The following is an 18759-nucleotide window of genomic DNA, read 5'->3' as shown; positions in this document are numbered from 1 at the left end:
TGGAGGTAGAACACACCTGCCATGACTAGTAACCACTGATAAGTCTTCGCATCCCTGAATTTGTCTAACAGTTGGTGGCCATCAATACATCTTGTGGATGTGACTTCCACTATGCATGGTGTACTTCCTTTGGCTATCCTGAATCCCCCAGATGACCCTGGAATCCAGTATCATGATGAGAGAGAGAAAGTTTCACCTTCATTATACTATCTATAATTTTATACATTGGTCTATTCCCACTTTTCATTTTAGTTTACTGGGGTATAGAAAACGTCTATTGTGTAGGGATTTATGATGGCTGTCAATGCAATCAGTTGTTTTGGATCATCCTTGCAGGTAAATTAATCAATGCAAATGGTTATTTTTCAGCTGTTATAATTTCTTATTATTACTACAGACAAGGCAGCAGTGTTTGTTCCAATTCAGAGTGTTCCCACTCCACCATCACTTAGCAAGTCATTTGTTAAACTCTTTAAAGTCTTAGGCTGCAGTTGTGAAGCTGCTTAAGAGCCTGAGTAATTCCAGAATCGAAGCCTTTAATAGTTGCTGCTATCAGTACTGGCAGAATTGATCTTTAACCACATTTGCTCAGAAGTCAGTTCCCTTGATTTCAGCATGCACTTAGAATTGGTGTTTGCTTTATTTTATTGCCTTCAACTGCTTGTAGCAAAATCCGTTGCACTTCAACGAAATATACTGAAATATTCCTTTCTCATGCACATTGTTGTGCCCAAACATATTTATCTGTTTTCATTTTTCAAAAAAAAATAATGCATTCTGTTATGGTACCTGCTTCATATTTCTCTTTTGGGTGAGATTTAAAATGTGAGGGCCATTAGAGTAGGTGACTGTTACAGTGTGTTTCATTTTATTTATTTATAAAATTTATACACCACTTGATTGTAAAAAAACAAACAAACCTCAAAGCACATTACAAAAAGATAAAACAATAAAACCAAACAGCTGCCCCCCCCAATCAAGTAAGAAAATAAAAATGCTTAAATAAAAGTAGAAATTGTAGAAAGATTTTGGCAGATTTTTTTCTGCGCATTTGGGGGCAAAAGAGAGTAATTTAAAACAACTGTTGTTGAGATATTTCATTCCTAATCTGCTAGACTAGAGCCAGACAGAGGATGATGACAGGTGGGCGTCCTGCCTACTCCCAACGTAAATCCTGGCTACACCCACACTGGCAGGCTGCATAGTAGCTGAACCTGCTATTCTCAGGGTGCACCAACAGTTATGTTAACACAAACTATTCCGTACCCCATCAAATTGATCAGGGTTTAAATATGATAATGTTAAGTAGGGCACAGACATTGGATTGAGGCCATATTGCTTAGCATCTATTTAGGTTTTCCTGGAAGGAGCTCTGTGTTATTAGTATTCAAAGTGGCTATGAGGATACAGGAAGTGTTGATGAATATACAGAAAGAGTGATTTAAGGAAACCAAAGAGCCAAACAAAACTGCTTATGAAAAGGAAAAATGAACACAATTATACTGTTTAGGTGTTCGCATGTTCATTCCCAAAGCTTCAGTGCTGATTGGAACAACATTTACAAGTTGATAACATAGAGTGTGCTTATTAGAAAGCTTGCACAATAGTGACAATCAGTGGGGTATGTTCATCCCTGGATAAAGAATCTAAGAAAAGGCCAGGAGGGATGCATTGTAAGATTTACTCTACAAACTTCAGAGTGACTGTGGGCAGAAATAGGAGGTCTAAAACGCAATTTAGTGCTGTGGATGCCCTGTCCACCAACTAAACACTGAGGATGATATTGAGAAAGAAATCAGGAAGACAGCCAAAAAAGAAGATGTAAATCAGGGGCAATTCAAACTACCTCTAGCTACTTGAATGGAGGAACTAAAGAGCTTACCAGCATGTAGGGATTCAGAGTGCTTTTGATCCTGGCCACTGTTAGGACACCTTCCCCCCTCTTTTTAATCCCCTATTGCAATAACCAACCAGAATGAAAGCATCTAAAGTAAATAGATGTACCCTTGCATCTCAATGATTTAAATTGGCCCACACAAATGAATGAAGTAGAAGGTTGTGCAATTATAATGCTATAACATATGCTTCTCTTTTATATTACAACAACATAAATGACGTAGCAAAGCCATTTAAAGAAACTTCACTAAACTTAAAGGTAAAGGTAAAGGGACCCCTGACTGTTAGGTCCAGTCATGGACGACTCTGGGGTTGCGGCTCTCATCTCGCTTTATTGGTCGAGGGAGCCAGTGTACAGCTTCCGGGTCATGTGGCCAGCATGACTAAGCCACTTCTGGTGAACCAGAGCAGCGCACTGAAACACCATTTACCTTCCCACCAGAGCGGTACCTATTTATCAACTTGCACTTTGATGTGCTTTCGAACTGCTAGGTTGGCAGGAGCAGGGACCGAGCAACGGGAGCTCACCCCGTCGCGGGGATTCGAACCGCCAACATTCTGATCAGCAAGCGCTAGGCTCAGTGGTTTAGACTACAGCGCCACCCATGTCACTAAACTTAAAACATGGTATATAAGCTGCAACCCTAACTCCATTTACCTGGGAGTAAGCCCCAGTGAATTTAATAGAACTTACTCCTGAGTAGACATGTGCTGTAAGGCACTGAGCTACTCAAATTACAGTTGTGGGGAGGGGGAAGTCTGAGGAGACACAAGACCTCCTTCAAAGAATTTGTCTGTAGATGAAGGCAGATCTGTGCACTGGGTTGTTGTTGTTTTTGTAAAATTTCATGTACTTTTTGTTACATTTGGTGTCCAAAATTTTTTCAAAGAGGGCTAGATTTGATGAAGTGAAGGGCCTTGAGGGCAGACCAAAGGGTCAACCAAACTTGTTTAGGGTTGAAGTGCAATGCGCTCTATGTAGGGCTACCTTTGAAGGTGACCCGGAAACTACAACTAATCCAGAATGCGGCAGCTAGACTGGTGACTGGGGGCAGCCGCCGAGACCACATAACACCGGTCTTGAAAGACCTACATTGGCTCCCAGTACGTTTCCAAGCACAATTCAAAGTGTTGGTGTTGACCTTTAAAGCCCTAAGCGGCCTTGGCCCAGTATACCTGAAGGAGCATCTCCACCCCCATCATTCTGCCCGGACACTGAGGTCCAGCACTGAGGGCCTTCTGGCGGCTCCCTCATTGCAAGAAGCAAAGCTACAGGGAACCAGGCAGAGGGCCTTCTCAGTAGTGGCGCCCGCCCTGTGGAACGCCCTCCCATCAGATGTCAAAGCGATAAACAACTACCTGACATTCAGAAGACATCTTAAGGCAGCCCTGTTCAGGGAAGTTTTTAATGTGTGACATTTTAATGTATTTTTGGTCTCTGTGGAAGCTGCCCAGAGTGGCTGGGGAACCCAGCCCGATGGGCGGGGTACAAATAATAATTTATTGTTGCTGTTGTCGTCGTCGAGGTGTTTTTTTTTTTTTAGGATTTTACCCCAGGAAATAAGCTGCCACAGGAGCCAGACTGAACCGACCAGGAAGCCGGATTAGGCCCCCGAAACGGACTTTGGACATGCCTGCTATAGGAGATCTGGATAGAAAGGATCTGCTGCTTCTTGTCTAATACTTCAAGATTATGGAATTGTCTTTAGAAAGAGGACACAATGTGCTACTGGTTATCCTGAAGCAACACTGCACCCTAGGGCAGAATTACGTGTTGCATATAGTTCTGTGCCCTCTCTTCTCAGGTGGTTTCCACCAACTGGTATTCTGAAGCACACTGGCACCGTCTGTGGAGGTAGATTACATTTCAATAATATATATAATAAAGTTAAATATTTTTACATTTCCTTCCTTTAGCTTTTTTTCCACATTTACCAACACCTACACTCCAAATGAAGAATTATAAACAAAACACCCCTCATTTGGGTGTTTTCGGACAACTGAAAATCTGTATGGCAAAAAAACACTGGACTTTGACCATTTGAAAATATTTTGCTTCATATTTCTAAAGTGAGGATTATAAAGCTAAAGTTCCATTTTTTCCTCATGTTTATACTTACCTGAATAATTTTTAATGGTGAATCTGCTTGGTACATTTGTAGCCTCTGTACATAATGAATCAACATATTAAGCATATTGCAAGCAACATGCGCAACCGTTTTATTTGGAAACTGTAGAAAAACAGAAAAAGTTATAAATGCATGGATTTCAGTATTAGCGCACACCATGTGATGGACTAGCATCTCATGACTGTTACACATTTGGAGGAGAATTACACACACTCAAAGCAAATTTTAAAAAACCCAGTCTTTTGTCAAGGAAGCAGCACAGCTTTAAATCAGCAACAGACTACTTTACTTGGATCTAAAACCTAAATAAAGAAACATCCAAATACAGTCAACAATTGTGGATTGCAAACAACCAGCAAAAGGTCTGAGGTTTGTGCTGAAAAACAACAGATTTATTTGGATGAACATTTTGTATTTGCATGCGTTGTGCCAAGATTAGTATTTCCTTTTAAAAAAACCCACCATGTTATGTGGCCGAATTTGATGCAAATCAGACTCTAAAAATCTGCAAAATGTAAAATATGATATAAAATAAAAAATTAACAAGTGTTGTCACAATATTTTGTTCTTTTAATTGTGTAAATATGCAATATAATGGAAAACACAGGAGCTCTAGGGCATGGTACGCAAAGTGTATTGTGAATGCATATGACCACAGGACCACTTTTTCATGTCTTTGCCTTCAAGCCCCATCTTTGGTGAAAGATTCCTGCATTGCAGGGAGTTAGACTAGATGATTCTTGTTGTCCCTTCCAGTTCTATGGTTCTATGAACTTACGCCTGGGCTTGTGTAGACATTAATGGCCTCACTCACATGTCATATGAAACCAGAGTTTGTGCACTGCCTCCTTCTTTTTCCTACTCCTACACAGCAGGGAGCAGTTCAGAAGCTGTTGCTTCTGCTTAACCATAATTTGTCCTATCAACTAGACTGAAAAAGTATGGTTAACATAAACTATGGCTAGCTGAAACAATCATAGTTAATGTTAATCATGGTTCTGGGCCTAGATGACATGACTAGCTATGATTAACCAAACTAAACCCCTTCCAGCTGTGTGAAAGAAGGGGAAGCTCACTACAGATAGTTCCTGCTCACTTATGTTGCACTAAACTATGGTCACATGTGGTGTGAAAACGCTGCCATGGAATGAAATGGCCTTAAGTTTCCCTCCCATGATTCTGCTGAATTTGTGAAATAGCTAAGGCAGAGGTACACTCAGGATTTTTATTTTTTTTATCTATAGCTTTTGTATTGTGAACATTTCACGTTGGAGATGGCAGCAGAGGGTGATGATTAAATACTGTGGAAACTTGCTGTAAAAAAACCCCATGCAACTTCCACCCCTTTCTGAGTTGTAAGACCATAACTGGCATTGTAAGTGCCATGCTGAAGCACTTGCCTTAACGACAAAGCCTCTTATGATCTGCCAGGGGATGCTGAGGAAGTGGTAAAGCAGAATGCAGCAGGCAGAATACACATTGTCTGCTGTCTGCCTGAGGGCTTGGGTGGCTTCCAACTTATTATGATGAACATCAAAGAAAAATTCAGACACTCCAACAAATCAAATGCAGATAGCTGGAGGTGTTCTTTGAAAACAGGCTTTACAAAAAAGCCAGACCCTGTACATGATAGACAATAGGTGAAGTAGTCGGAGATGTTCTATTGTCGGATTTATACGTAAGTACCACAAATATGGACCTTGGAAGCAGCCTTACATACTCAAATTGTCAGCAATTACATGCCACCAATTTGTGGGAAGGTTTTTCATTCTGTGGGAAGCTCAAACTGCATGCAAGAGGCAAATGTGTTTTCCGGTAACAAACAGCAGCAACGTTTACTATGTTACTTATATGCTCTGAATTTAATAGCTACTCCTTTGCACAAAAATAGTCAGGAAGTATTCAAGGCAAATATTATCAGGTTAAGCAGTAATTTTATTTTATGGAAATGATTCTTATTCAGAAAAAAATAGGGGGCAGATCTGAAGTACCCAAGAACTGCCTAAAACAGGGTTTCTCAAGCTTTCTAACCCTAAGTCCAATTGAGATGGTGGAAAACTACAGAGGCCCATCAGTCACAAAATGGTGGCAGATTCAAGTAATATGGCATAATTAGCTGGCAATTACTGATGTGACTTTCTACTGATACTTAATCCATTTTTGGTAATTGCTAAATTATTTGCCACAAGTGTTTTCCCTGTGGCAAGGAGTTCCATAGCTTAGCATTCCTCGAGCCAAGTACTGTACAGACCTTTGCTCTGGAGGTATTGTGACTCAGCCTCCCAGTTTTAGACAGAAGCTGCTGATCCAGAGGATTTAAATGGGGAAGGCTTTTCCCTTCAAATGCCTCTTGAAGTATTTTTACCCATCTCCTGTAATTTCTCCCTATTCTCTTCTCACTGTACCTTATTTCCCCACACCATGTGAGTTTCTTTCATCCCTCTTCCCTGGCCCTTTTACATTCACTTATTCTTCCTATAACAGCCTCCCTCTTTTCTTTACTTTCCTTCTATTTCCAGTTAAATGTTTTATTAACTATTAACCTTTTATCTCACTTTCTAATTTCCCTCCACACTTCCTTTGACTTTCTTCCCTTCTCCCCACTAAATATCTCTTCTCTCCTGGCCATCTTTACCCAGCAGGAAAGAGCTGCTGGGGCTGCCGTTGGTACAGTCAAAGGCAATGACATGTCTAAGGGACAGGCAGGCAAGTGAGGAGGCACTGGGCAAGCTGTGGCATTAAGGCCCAGGACTCTCTGGTGGATCCTAGATCACTGTCTGAGAAAAAGTGATCTAAAAGAGTAAGAAGCAGTGTGATCAAGTAAGTAAGACCGGGGGGGAGGGGCTTACTGCATATTTAGTTCTTATATGCGTTCGCCCACAAAAAAATAATTTTCTAAATTATAGCCACAACTGAGGAATCATAATCTTCAAATCAGGCTGCTCATAAAAGCTTGGTTTGCACCACTGTGATGGGACTTGAAGAGTTAAGCAAAACATTTGAAGAGCCAAAGTTTTGCCACTCCTGCCTCGGACAACATATAGGGCTGTGCTAAGTTCTTGCTCTTGGAATACATTGCACTTGCACCGAAGCTGTGCATTTTTAATTTGCTGCAGGTGTGATGTCAAGTCGTCAAATATCTGGGGAGTTTTATTTAGGGAGGGGACATGCTTTGACCCTAATCTTAATTTACTGCAAATCGCCATGATGGAAGGTTTCTGAAAGTTCTGAATAACCTGCCTTTAACATCTAAATCAGAGAATCTTTTAGCTAGAAAGGTTCAGCCCCCTGCTCAATGAAGGAAATCTAGCTAGAGCATCAAGCTATAGAATTGGAGCATCCCCAGCAGACGGCAATCCAACCATTGCTTGAAGACTCCCTAGGTAATTAGTCCCTATGTCTAACTGCTCTTTCTGTTAAAAGCTTCTCCTGATATCCAACTAAAATCTAGCTTTTGCGCCTGTATTTGTGACTCTTTGTATTATGAACCTATTCAGTGGGTTCAGCAGAGAGAAGTTAAAGAACTTACTTTCTTGATAACGGTGACTTTTTGTCAACGGTCCCTTTAAAAAAGCCTGATGTTAAAATACTATGCTCTGTTCTGTTATAAAGGAGTTCTTTTATTAGACACCAATTCAAGCTCCATGTTGGTCCACTGGAGTCAATCCATAGAGCCAGTATGCCTTTCTCTAGCCTAAACTTTCAACAGTGGTTCAGCTTCACCCGTTGCTTAAAAAAATGGTTTGAGCAATAGAGTTTTTTCTGTAGCATGGATGAGGTTTTGTAGTCACTTAGAACCCGAGCTATTTTGGAGCGGCACATAACACAGTCTCTAACTGCAGGGGTTGAGAAGAGCAATTAGGATCTTTGTACTAAGGCTTTCAAGGTGGTTGAGAGACAAAAGTTGTGACTTCACACTGTCTAGAGGAAATAAACACTGCCTATACTTTGATAGAGCAGCTTGGTTGGAGTTCAGAAAGTGTTGCTGCATCTGTGTTATAAGCCTGCAATTTGCTTTTGTCCAGTTCAATAGTGTGCGTACTGCACTTGTCAATATAACTGACAAGAAACATAGTATCTGGTATCTATACTCAATTCATGTCTCTCTGCAAGAAAAATAGCCAACTCCAAGAGTCTTTGAATAATGTGTGATCTAGTTTCCAAATAAGAGCCTCAATGTGTGATTCTTCTGGGCACAAAACTGTATTTGTGAACTTTAAATCTCTGTTAAAAAGAAGAAGGAAAAATGACATCAATTATTTCCCCTTACTCTGAAGCACCTAAAAGAAGTGTGCTGTATTAAGGTATGAAACTTTATATTTTAAGCATTCATATTTAAAATTACTTTAAATTAAACCATTGCTTTGTAACAGCTATGAGACCTGGAAAATTTGGATAAAGATTGGCACAGTTTTAGGTACGCCCCCACCAAGCATATAAAAGTAATTGGGATGCTTTGGTTGAATACTATTGTTGGAAAGGGAATTGAAGAGGCTGATGTGGAATCTTACTTATATTCTAATTTTTGGCTGTAATTTTATGCGCACTCACCTGAAAGTAAGCCCCACAGAACATGTTGGGAATTACTTCTGAGTAAACAAGTGTTACAACGTATGTAACCTGCATATGAATGTGATGTTAATATGCTTTAACGCACTTTCACATGGTTCAGCAGGGCTTACTGTCAAGTGAGCGTACACAGGACTGTAACCTTAGTAGTTATGAACAGAAACCAGCCAGCGTTTATCTATGTGAGCCCTAGCGCTGCCTAGAGATCCTTCTAGGAAAATGAGAAAAGAAGGCCAGAAAAGCCACAGGGTGCACATGAAACACTGCACAGGGCCCTTTAAATCCTAATGGTTACATGCTTACTTTTAATGATGCACAGATCACATTCAGAGCTTCCTTGATCTGAGGATGATGGGATTCATGCACCAGTTCCTCACATATCCATATGCCAAGGCTACAAAGAGCAACACATCTGCAAAACAATGTTAGATAGCAGTGTAAGCACTGACTTTAGCCAAGCCAAAACTAATGTCAAGGGAGTAGAAAACTTGTGGTATATTAAGAGTTTGTTGAGGTAGGACAACAGTGCAACCCTATGGGCATCTAATTAGATGTAAGCTCCACTGAGTTCAATTGAACTTATTCCCAGGTAAGCCTGTTTAGGATTGCAGCCTTAGAGAAGCCATCTCTTAATGTCTAAACTAATATATATGGTGCATGCCACTACTTTTTCATTGGTTTGTTTCATTAACCATAATCTACTACTACTTCCTTTTAAAATGAATTTAAAAGGATTTTAAGAATGCTTATCTATCTCCTTCTCAGATATATTCTCTGGATAACTCATAATGCAGTTGAGCAAAGGCAAATTTAAAAGAAAACCATGATTCAAATTAACACCAAAAGTCATCCCATATTGTGCTATTTAAATAATTTAGCTGAACACACAAATTGACCTATTTGCTCGAGGATCTGCGGTGATCCTTCTTTATTCATACCTTGCCGGTCCAGATGGCTCCTCTCTGGCAGAACTTAATACCGTTTTGATGATCAGTTCCTAAAGTAAGAATGTTCAAAGTCAGTCATCCAAAAACCCCTTAAATTTAAAATAAAGCTTTATTATGTGATAGGAAAAGTTCACAGAAATGGGAGAGTTACAAAACACTCTGCATTTGTTCATACTATCATACTATTTGTTCATACTATTTCCTCAGAGACAGTATCCAATGGAACAAGGAATCCAAAGTTGTTTCAGCCATACATCCCTGCTGATTCTCTTGAATCTTCCAGCTTTGGGTACCATACCATGCACAAACATCCACTCCCTTACAGTGAGGAGCTGCTACTAGCCGCCACTTTCTCAAAAAAAAAAAAAAAAAAAAAACCACCCCAAACACATTGCCACCCAAGTGCTCTGGTTAAGCAAATAGCAATGATGAATGATTTGAACACAAAAATATCTCCTAACAAGAAAGAAGAAAAATGACTGAAGCTGCTATCCTATACACACTTACTTGTTCCACTGACCACAACAGCTGCATTTAGACATAATAATAAACAATATTTATCAATACATGAATTGACATTGGGTATGTGCACTTCCCCCTCTTCTCCAAAACAACAGAAAGGAGATCAGAATCCTTTGCCGTTGTTTTTAACCAACCACAGAGCAAATTGCGTTTAGTCTTAAGCAATTAACTGAAAGCAGCTCTGTCCTGCCCTTGGAAGACCAGTTTAAAAAATGGTGCGGAAGGTCCTCTCCTCACACTGCCTTCCCAAAGCCAACTGAGCGAGGCCCTGGGCTTTGGGAAGGAGGCACAAGGCTATGGCAGGGTCCTAGTGCCTCACTTACCCAGTTTTGGAAAGGCAGCATGAGGGCTTGCATTGGACTACTCTGCTCTACAGAGAGAATCTGCTCCCAGTATTTGGAACTCCTTATCAAGGGACATCTAGCTAGTCCCATATTTGATAACCTTTTCCAGGCAAAAATATTGTTTATTTAGATATGTCTTTTAGCCCATTAGCTAACATATATGTTGAAACTGGTTCTTTTTGTTGCTTTTACTGATGTATTTTACCTGCCTTGTTCTTATGTGGGGTTTTTTAATCAGGCACTATTTTCACTGCATCTGTATTATTATTAGCTGCCTTAACTATAGAAAGGTAGGATGCAAATTCAACAAGCAAACCGATCAATAATAATAATAATAAATAGGCATGCATAGGATTGTGCCAGGAGCTGCTCCTCAGCTGAAAACAGCTAAACAAGGGGAAATATATGCAGAGTACACAGCATTTCAAAACTTACCTTAACATCTGTAAACGGAGACACAACAATGTCAGGAGTGCTTGGGTGTAGAGCTGGGAGTTCACAATATAAATTGGGAAAGCAAACCAGAGAGCCTAAGAGAACTTGTGCTTCTACTCTTGGTGCCTGAGAAAAAGAGAAAGATACAAACAGATGATAAAGTTTAGTCTTCATCTTGAAATGAAACGTTTTAAGCACAGGTCTCTTTGGGGTATTGAAGTCATGAAGGGGCAACATGAGTGGGAAAAGGGCCACGTAGCCCTGGCAGGATTTTAAATTACACAAGGAGTCCCTACAACTAGAAGAGGCTTCCTGCTGCAGAACGTACACTGGGGTTGAGAAAGCTGGCCAGAGCCATGAGCCATGAGCCATGAGCCATTGGGATGGGGTAAAGCCCTGTTCTACTTTATTGCCCCTTCAATCACCCAAGGACCAGAATGATGATGAGCTGCTTACAGTGCTTCATTGGCTCATATGCTGGTGATATGTTTGACCTGCTAGGGATGCTTCAGAGTTATTTTTTTGAGAATGCAATTGCACTGGGGCTGCCTTCAGGTATTACAGCTTATTGTTATTTGTTAGCTATTCAGTTTGATAGTTACCTTATGCATAGCAGTTTCTAGGTAACTTAGAACCAAGTTAAAAGCATGCACAACATAACAGCACCATTTTCTTACATTCGTTCTTTACGCTTGCCTTTCACAGACCTTCCCTCTTTTATTATTATTATTTATTCAATTTATACATCGTCCTATACCTGGAGGTCTCAGGGCGGTTTTTGCTGTTTGATACCCTTACCTCCCCCTTTCCTATCTTCATGTAATATTTAAATTTAGATTGCAAGCTCCCTAAGGCAAAGGAGCACAGTGTAAGGCAGGCAAATTTGCAAGCAACTGGATGTATAAAACACCGTGGCAAGAATGTAAACAACTTGTACATTATCTAATATACAGCTTTATAATAATACACTTTTGTAGTAAAAAATTATAATATGCTAAGTTGCTTTTAAGGCGACAAAGTCCCTACTTAGAAAGACTTTAATTGGTAAACTTTGAACACAACATCCTAGTAACACACACACACACACACACACACACACACACACAGTTTGTGTGTGTGTGTGTGTCTCTGTGTTATATAACTCATAGCTATATATAAAAATAAGCTGTATATAAATGGACTGCTGGACTCACCCAAATGGTGCTTTTAGCCAGTGGCCATCCATTAGGTAGGATCTAGCACCACCTCATGGCTAAAGGTGAGTGGGATAGCAAGAGTGGAAAAAAGACTCACAGACCCCAGGAAGTGAAGTGGCGGGTGGGGGAGACAAGCAAGAAAATAAATAGACTTCCATCCCTCTTCTTAATTATAGAAAAGGAAGGCTAAATACAGACATCCCCCCACATGTGTTCTACTCATGTGCAACTACGTATATGCATAGTGCCGGGAAATAAATTTAAAACAGAATGCCAGGAAATGGCGGGAGAAAGCCCAAAGAGGAGGTCAATGAGGAAGGAGGAAGTCCCAAAGAGATTGAAGGCAGAGTGGGGATTTGTTTAGGCTGTCAGGCCTCCCCACCTATCAGCTGACAGGTAAGGTAGCACAGCAGCCGCCACAGCTGCTTTTCTGCATGGCCTCCAGCTGGCCCCAGAACTTCAACTCTAGTTGAAAAGAGAGTTGTGTGGAGAGACAGAAGGGGGGGAAAATAGGTATTTGGAGGCTTTTTAGAGGATGTTCCCCACTTTAGGCAATTTCACTTATGTGCATGGGGCCCCAGAATGTAACCCCCACATAAATGGTGGGGACGCCTGTCCTGGAGAACAAAAGGAAAAACACTCATATTGAACGCAAGAAAAAAATCCAAAAGGAGAGCTAAGACCACCAATCCATCTCAGGCAAAGGCAGGAAATGGGCAGGAGTCAGAACTGGAAGGGGTTGGATATGCCTTGACTCTTAGTTGCATATCCTGTTTCTGGATACCAGGTGGTGCTAGATCCTACTTGACGGATGGACACCCACAGAAAATCTAATAGCAATTGCTGAATATAATTAACCTGGGCAACAGCTTAGGACCAGGCTATCTGAGAAAGCACTTCCTTCTGTACAAACCAGCCCAGTCATACAACAAAAGGAGGGCCTTCTCTGTGGTGGCCCTCCCACTGTGGAATGACCTCCGAGAGATATGTCAGGCACCTGTTGTGCAGGAGTTACATTGGTGGCAAAAACTTAGTTATTCACACCAGCGTTTCAAGGAACCAATCCTTAGTACCGACTTTAGTGAACTCTGGTATATATTTAATTGTTACTTTGTTGTACTGGTTTTATTTTGCAAACTGCCTTGCTATTTTTCACAACGAAATGTGGTCTGTAAATAATTTTAAACAGCAGCAATAATTTTTGTTAATGGAAACTCACATTGAGAAAAGAGGATGCCGCCACTCTACCAGCTGCGACAATGAAGTCCATGATCAGCATGGTAGCACCAGGTAAACCAAGTGAAAAAAACTGAGGAGAACAGTGCTTGATGATTGTATTGACGATATCCTTGGAGGAAAAGAGGCACAGAACTGTTTAACAGACAGATCGCTTGCAACTTCCATAATAGACACTCTGTTAAATAAAAAGACTAACGAAAGGACAAAATAAATAGTATGAAACCCTGTTTTGAGAATGTCAATGGCAGCATTTAGAGATTGTGATAATCTATGTTTTATTCTGATGGGAATAAGTCACAGCAAATATTGGGTTTCCGTGCCCCCGCTTTCCCCTTTGGTTCAGTTGCAAGGAGATTAGAAGCTGTTAGCTTCTGTTTTGACTTAATCACAGTTTAGTGTGTTGTCTCCATTCCAAACTGTTTACACGGTATAGGTATGAAGGAGTTTATTTGAAACAAACCAGTGTTAAGATTTAGTCACAGGTTGTTGGGTTTGGATGAAACAACAAGCTGTGTTCAAAAAATGGAAGCAAAAGCAAAAGCTTCCTTCAGGAGTAGGAAGGGTTTGTGTGCTACACAAGCCCAAGGCTTGTGTATCGTTCATATCCTTAACGATAAACCATGAGGAAATCATCATGATGTCCAAGTGCAGCTAGGGAGTCAAACTGAACCTGAATGAAAAATAATTTCCCAGTGAACTAGAATAAAACTATTATCCAAATCTAGCCACATTTCTTCATAGGATTTGCAGTTATATTGGAACTTATCAAGATGTGAACATTCTCTCAAAATAATTTATTCACAAATTTGTTCAAGAAAAGTTGAATTACTGCTCTTGGTATCATTTTTTATTAAGCTGTACAGATCTCTTCAGTGCAGGTTGAAGTCCATTTTATTTCTCCAGGCTTTTCAAGTCTTAAAATTTCAATCTTAAATGTTTACTGCACTTGAGAACTTCTGTACTGCTGTCGTTCCCCGTGTTAGAAACTGAGATATGAAAGCTAGGAGCTAAACAGCACCTTAAACCTATGTTATGGGCACTTTTTTAATAACTAGAATACAAAGCTGGAAATGAATGAACTGCAGCTAAAATATTATGTTCATTTTTCACATGGTTGAGTCTTTCCCCAGCCCACTTCCGTCCTATTCTTAAGAGGGTCTCTTCTCCAGTCTTCAGAGAGTAGCTGGAAGTGGGGAGGCAGAAAAGATCCTCCTTTTCCTTCCACTCTGCAGTTTTAATCTGACATCTTACATGTAGAGCTCAGAAACTGCTCACGTTGATGAAATTCCCTGTCACAAAATGTGCCTAGGACATTGGGAGTTGTTGGCTTTAAATCAGGATTTATTCTGCTACTATTTTTAATTGTGTTTTTTAGTGTTAATTGCCCAGAGAACGTTTGTATTAGGTGGCTTTCACAAATGTGAAAATGGGAATAAAACCTAAATTTGTCTTGAGGGTGCAAAATGATTAGTCAGAAATGCCTCCAAGTTAGAACTGACCATCAGAGAAAGAAGAAAATGAAAGACAGTAAAAAGCAGAACAAAATATTTAACAAATGGGAGTAGAGTTTCCTTCTAAAGTATCTGCTAACTCTAAGAGAAGATGAGTAAGATTACTGGAACCAATGTCTCCTTATTTGCCAATGACCCTTAGATTTCTGGGAAGGTATCTTATTCAGCAGTATGACAGATTCTTGGCAATTATACCCAAAAGGCATAGCTTTACCAGAACTATTATAAATTGGTAATTAGATTGTTTTGCAAGGAGTTGAAACTGTGAGTATGAGACAAAATCTTGCAGTGTATTGCATTAATTGTCACTTAAGTTACGGTAAGACAGCCTATATTCAGACTTGAAGAACAAAGACTCTGGGCTAGTTCTCATGAACAGCATATGAGGTGGCAATCCTGTGTATAGGCTCTACTACTTTAGACTGTAGGTGTGACTCTTATGATTGGTTTTTAATTATTTCTGGAGGAGCATTCAATCACAAAGAAAATGAGATGTCAATTAAAAAAGAAATTTAGAACACTTCTCCCTGATAGCTCGTTGGCTTGTTTGTTTTTTGAGTGAGGGGTATGGACCCATCTACAATCCAAAAGAGTGCAGCTCAAACACAGATCTACCATGTCATCTTTTGTTTGCAAGAGCTAAGCCTCTGTCTCTAAGAAGCAATCGTTTTTAAAAATATTATTCAAAAATCCTATGCTTTTCTTGGAAGCTTATCAATGAAGAGATCAGAAGTGGCAGGCAAGGGTCCTGAAACGCAGCTTGTTCAACACTAGTGATCTTTCCCTGAAACATGTAGCTACAAGAATTAGTTGGGTGCATTCTAAGTTTACTCAAGAAAGGCCCAGTCAGTAGCCTGATACTATGTACCCTATAACACTCCCCAGCTTCTTGTACAACATACAGAGTTTTCTTGCCAGTGGCAAGAAGCATGTAGAAATGGTTCCCCAATATCAGAAAGTTTGAAAACCACTTCTTTAAAACATAATTTACAATGAATAAAAACTCCAAGTGAGGATTATGTTTGCAAATTCTCAAAGGCATACTCTGCAACACGTTTTTAATTTTCTGGGTTCACGATTGCTCAGAAATGTGCTTCAGAATAAAGTTTAAATTATTGAGGCTCCTTACCTGATCAACGTGAAGTAGTCCACAGTGCATTATATTGTAGAAATGAGTTAAAAAGTCCCTGTTTGGAGAAACGTCTTGTCTCCGCTTCATTGTATTACATATGAGTTTATAAGCATGTAACTTGCCTTGTTTGTACTTATCACTCAACATGGTTGCCTAATATTAAAGAATAGAGCCACAATGTTAACACTTTGATACGTTACCCCATTTTCATTTTCATATTCACAGAATGGGCTACACTTCTCTTTACCTTGAATAGCCACGGAGTCAGAATTCGCAACGGAGGAATTAGAACTGGTGGAGAAGGTGATGTCATGTTATCAGCTGAAATGCCAAGATTGTCTCTAATCTGAAATTATTTAGAAATACAATGCAAACTTGTGTGAAGATGAATTTGCTGCTTCAATTCTACCTTAAAATACTTTTTTTAGGCTGAGCGGCTAAAAATATTCAGTTCTCCAAATACCTTAGCAAGATTTTGCCAGAGTTCACAAAGGTAATCAAAAACTTGAGCATGTATTTCAGGGTCCATAATGGAATTGACATCTCCTAAAATTCCTAGCATTCGTCTCCACATTACGGTAGCGACATCTGCATGCCATCCAGTGACTGTTCCTCCTGCCATCACACTGCAGCATTCAGATGGAAAATCACTAGTTTCTGTAACAGAAGGAAAAACAAACAAAACTTCAGGCCAGCTATTATTTGGAGGTGGATTAAGAAGTTAAGGGGGGAGATGATACAAGGTCTGCAAGAATGTCCATTTGTACAGTGGGGCTTTCCTCCTTCCTCATGACCCCCTGGCTCTAAGGGGGTCAGGAAAACCCCCAGAGAACCACATGTGGGGAGGAAGGAGGGATCATTCCATCTGACAAGCTGAAATGCTTGTGTTGACAGAATGACCACACAGCAAGATGTTGAATTCCTCCCAAGAAAAACCCATTAATATGTTGCATCAAAATATATGCTAGCCAGGTGGAACAGAGCAGATATGGTCCCTCAATCCCCCGCTGTGCCACATTTACCCAGTTTATTTAATGTATAAATAGTCCATGCTCCTGCTTTAATCAAGCAGATGAAATTTGTACTTTCTCCCAGGAGTTAAAAACATAATTAGTAAGACAAATTTAATGAACGGCAAACAGAAAACACAAGCACTGTTCTCTGAGACTACCCAATTCTTAAAATAGTGAACACTGTATAGGAAATGAAATAAAAGCTATTCTTTAAGTTTTCTATCTAAGATATTGCCTAGGTCATCTGGTGTCTGTAAAACAGAGTGGTGGAGCTTCTCATCCAGCTGTAGATCTTTCTGTTCGTTGTGATCTGCACTCAGAGTGGCAGGTGATGGTGTCTGCGATCGTGATCCAAGAGCAGACTGGATTGGTGATGCACTTTCAGAACCTACAAATGACATTTTAGCTATCAGAATAAAAAAATGCATTTACTCAGCCTTCATTCTGATTTGCAAGTAGCATACAAAGCTCAACAGAGGCACAACAAGCACACATCTAAAAATATGTTATTAGTAGCACTTTGGACACCTATACAGTCAAATTTAAGTTGCTGGTACTGGTAAATTCGTAATTTTATTTGTTATAGGAATGATTTCCAAATATCTTATGTATCAAAAGTGGGGGCAGCAACAAAATATCCAGCCCCTGGATGCTTACTATATGCTGTTGAGGTCTTCAGCAGGCTGATTTCCTGCTCAACTTTGGGGAAATTTAAAAGCTGCTTGATGGTTTATAGGGGTGACAGATGAAGAGGGAAAAAAGGTTAGTATGGATGTAGTTTTGCCATGTGCAGGCCTCTGGATCATGGCTACAAACTCTACTTGATATGAAGAGGTCTATTATTCCAGAAAACAATACTCTGGGATTTTTTTTTTTAAATCAATTTAACTGGCAAAATATACCCCACAAATTATATTATTCAGATCAACTTTATAGGCTATACTTTTCACCATTTCTAAGAGGAAGGCTGTAAAAATGAATGCGTTAGTCTTTAAGTTGTTGGTACCCCAACTCGTCTTATTGCTGCCACAGAATAAAATGGCTAATCCTCTAGAAATGAGTTAAATATTCATAAATTTCACTCCTCTGCTTTGCAACAGAGGAATAACCCAGTCAGATGGACAAGATTCAAATAATACATTATTATTATTATTATTATTATTACCTGTAATAGTTGCTGCTTCAGCAGATAGTGGTTGTTGATTGAGACTGCTGGTCTCAGAATCAATATGGAGTGTAGTTAGACTAGCAACTTCCTGTTCTTCAGCACTTTGCTGAGGTCCTGAACCTGCATCAGACTCTGCAGAAGTTGTTGTGCCACCTTCAGGGCCAAAGCTGAAATCTACAGAGAGAAATAGATACATATCTCAATGGCCTAACTAAAAGCATAGACCTGATCAATTTCAAAAACATAGGACTTTCCTACAAAGGGCATTCTTGCTACCTTTCATCTTGTGTTTAATGCAAGTGAGTTGTGCAATCATGTGCAGATTCCAACAAATCTAAGCAACATGATCCAGTGTTTTGTGATCTTATGACTAAACAAGGAGGCAGAAATTCTGGAGAAAAAGTTTCTCCTCCCTAGAAAATAATAATCTTCTACTTTGCAAAGGCTTTGGCAGCATGTATCACATACCCTCCTGAGAGGCTTGTATCTGTGTGCGCAAAAACACTATGATCAGGGTTTAGCCACCAACTGAGGGTGAACTGTTGTTGAAAAGGAATAAGCAGCTACTGGACAGGAATCTCAACCAGTGGATCAATTGATGCAAGCTATTACGGCCCTTTGTAGCTTTACTAGTTATATAGTCTAAAGTGCTAAATAG

The 18759-nt window shown here is 39.9% G+C and overlaps 1 protein-coding gene across 10 annotated transcripts in view; it reads right to left on the bottom strand.

Moving 5' to 3' along the window:
- RALGAPA1 (Ral GTPase activating protein catalytic subunit alpha 1) overlaps window positions 1–18759 on the bottom strand; it is a 129005-nt gene that overhangs the window by 54260 nt on the left and 55986 nt on the right. For all 10 annotated transcript variants that reach the window (XM_079954057.1, XM_079954060.1, XM_079954062.1 and 7 more), the window contains 10 exons: window positions 18099–18275; window positions 17169–17321; window positions 16384–16577; window positions 16168–16266; window positions 15918–16073; window positions 13258–13386; window positions 10843–10968; window positions 9533–9591; window positions 8898–9006; window positions 4017–4127 (listed from right to left, as the gene is read on the bottom strand). In XM_079954057.1, coding sequence (XP_079810183.1) covers window positions 4017–4127; window positions 8898–9006; window positions 9533–9591; window positions 10843–10968; window positions 13258–13386; window positions 15918–16073; window positions 16168–16266; window positions 16384–16577; window positions 17169–17321; window positions 18099–18275 — 1313 coding nt within the window. The remainder of the gene's footprint in view (window positions 1–4016; window positions 4128–8897; window positions 9007–9532; window positions 9592–10842; window positions 10969–13257; window positions 13387–15917; window positions 16074–16167; window positions 16267–16383; window positions 16578–17168; window positions 17322–18098; window positions 18276–18759) is intronic.

This window comes from Podarcis cretensis (genome assembly GCF_951804945.1).
Source record: "Podarcis cretensis genome assembly, chromosome: 1".
NCBI lineage: Eukaryota > Metazoa > Chordata > Lepidosauria > Squamata > Lacertidae > Podarcis > Podarcis cretensis.
Note: the sequence above shows the minus strand (reverse complement) of the source record. Positions and strands in the feature narration are given on the sequence as shown.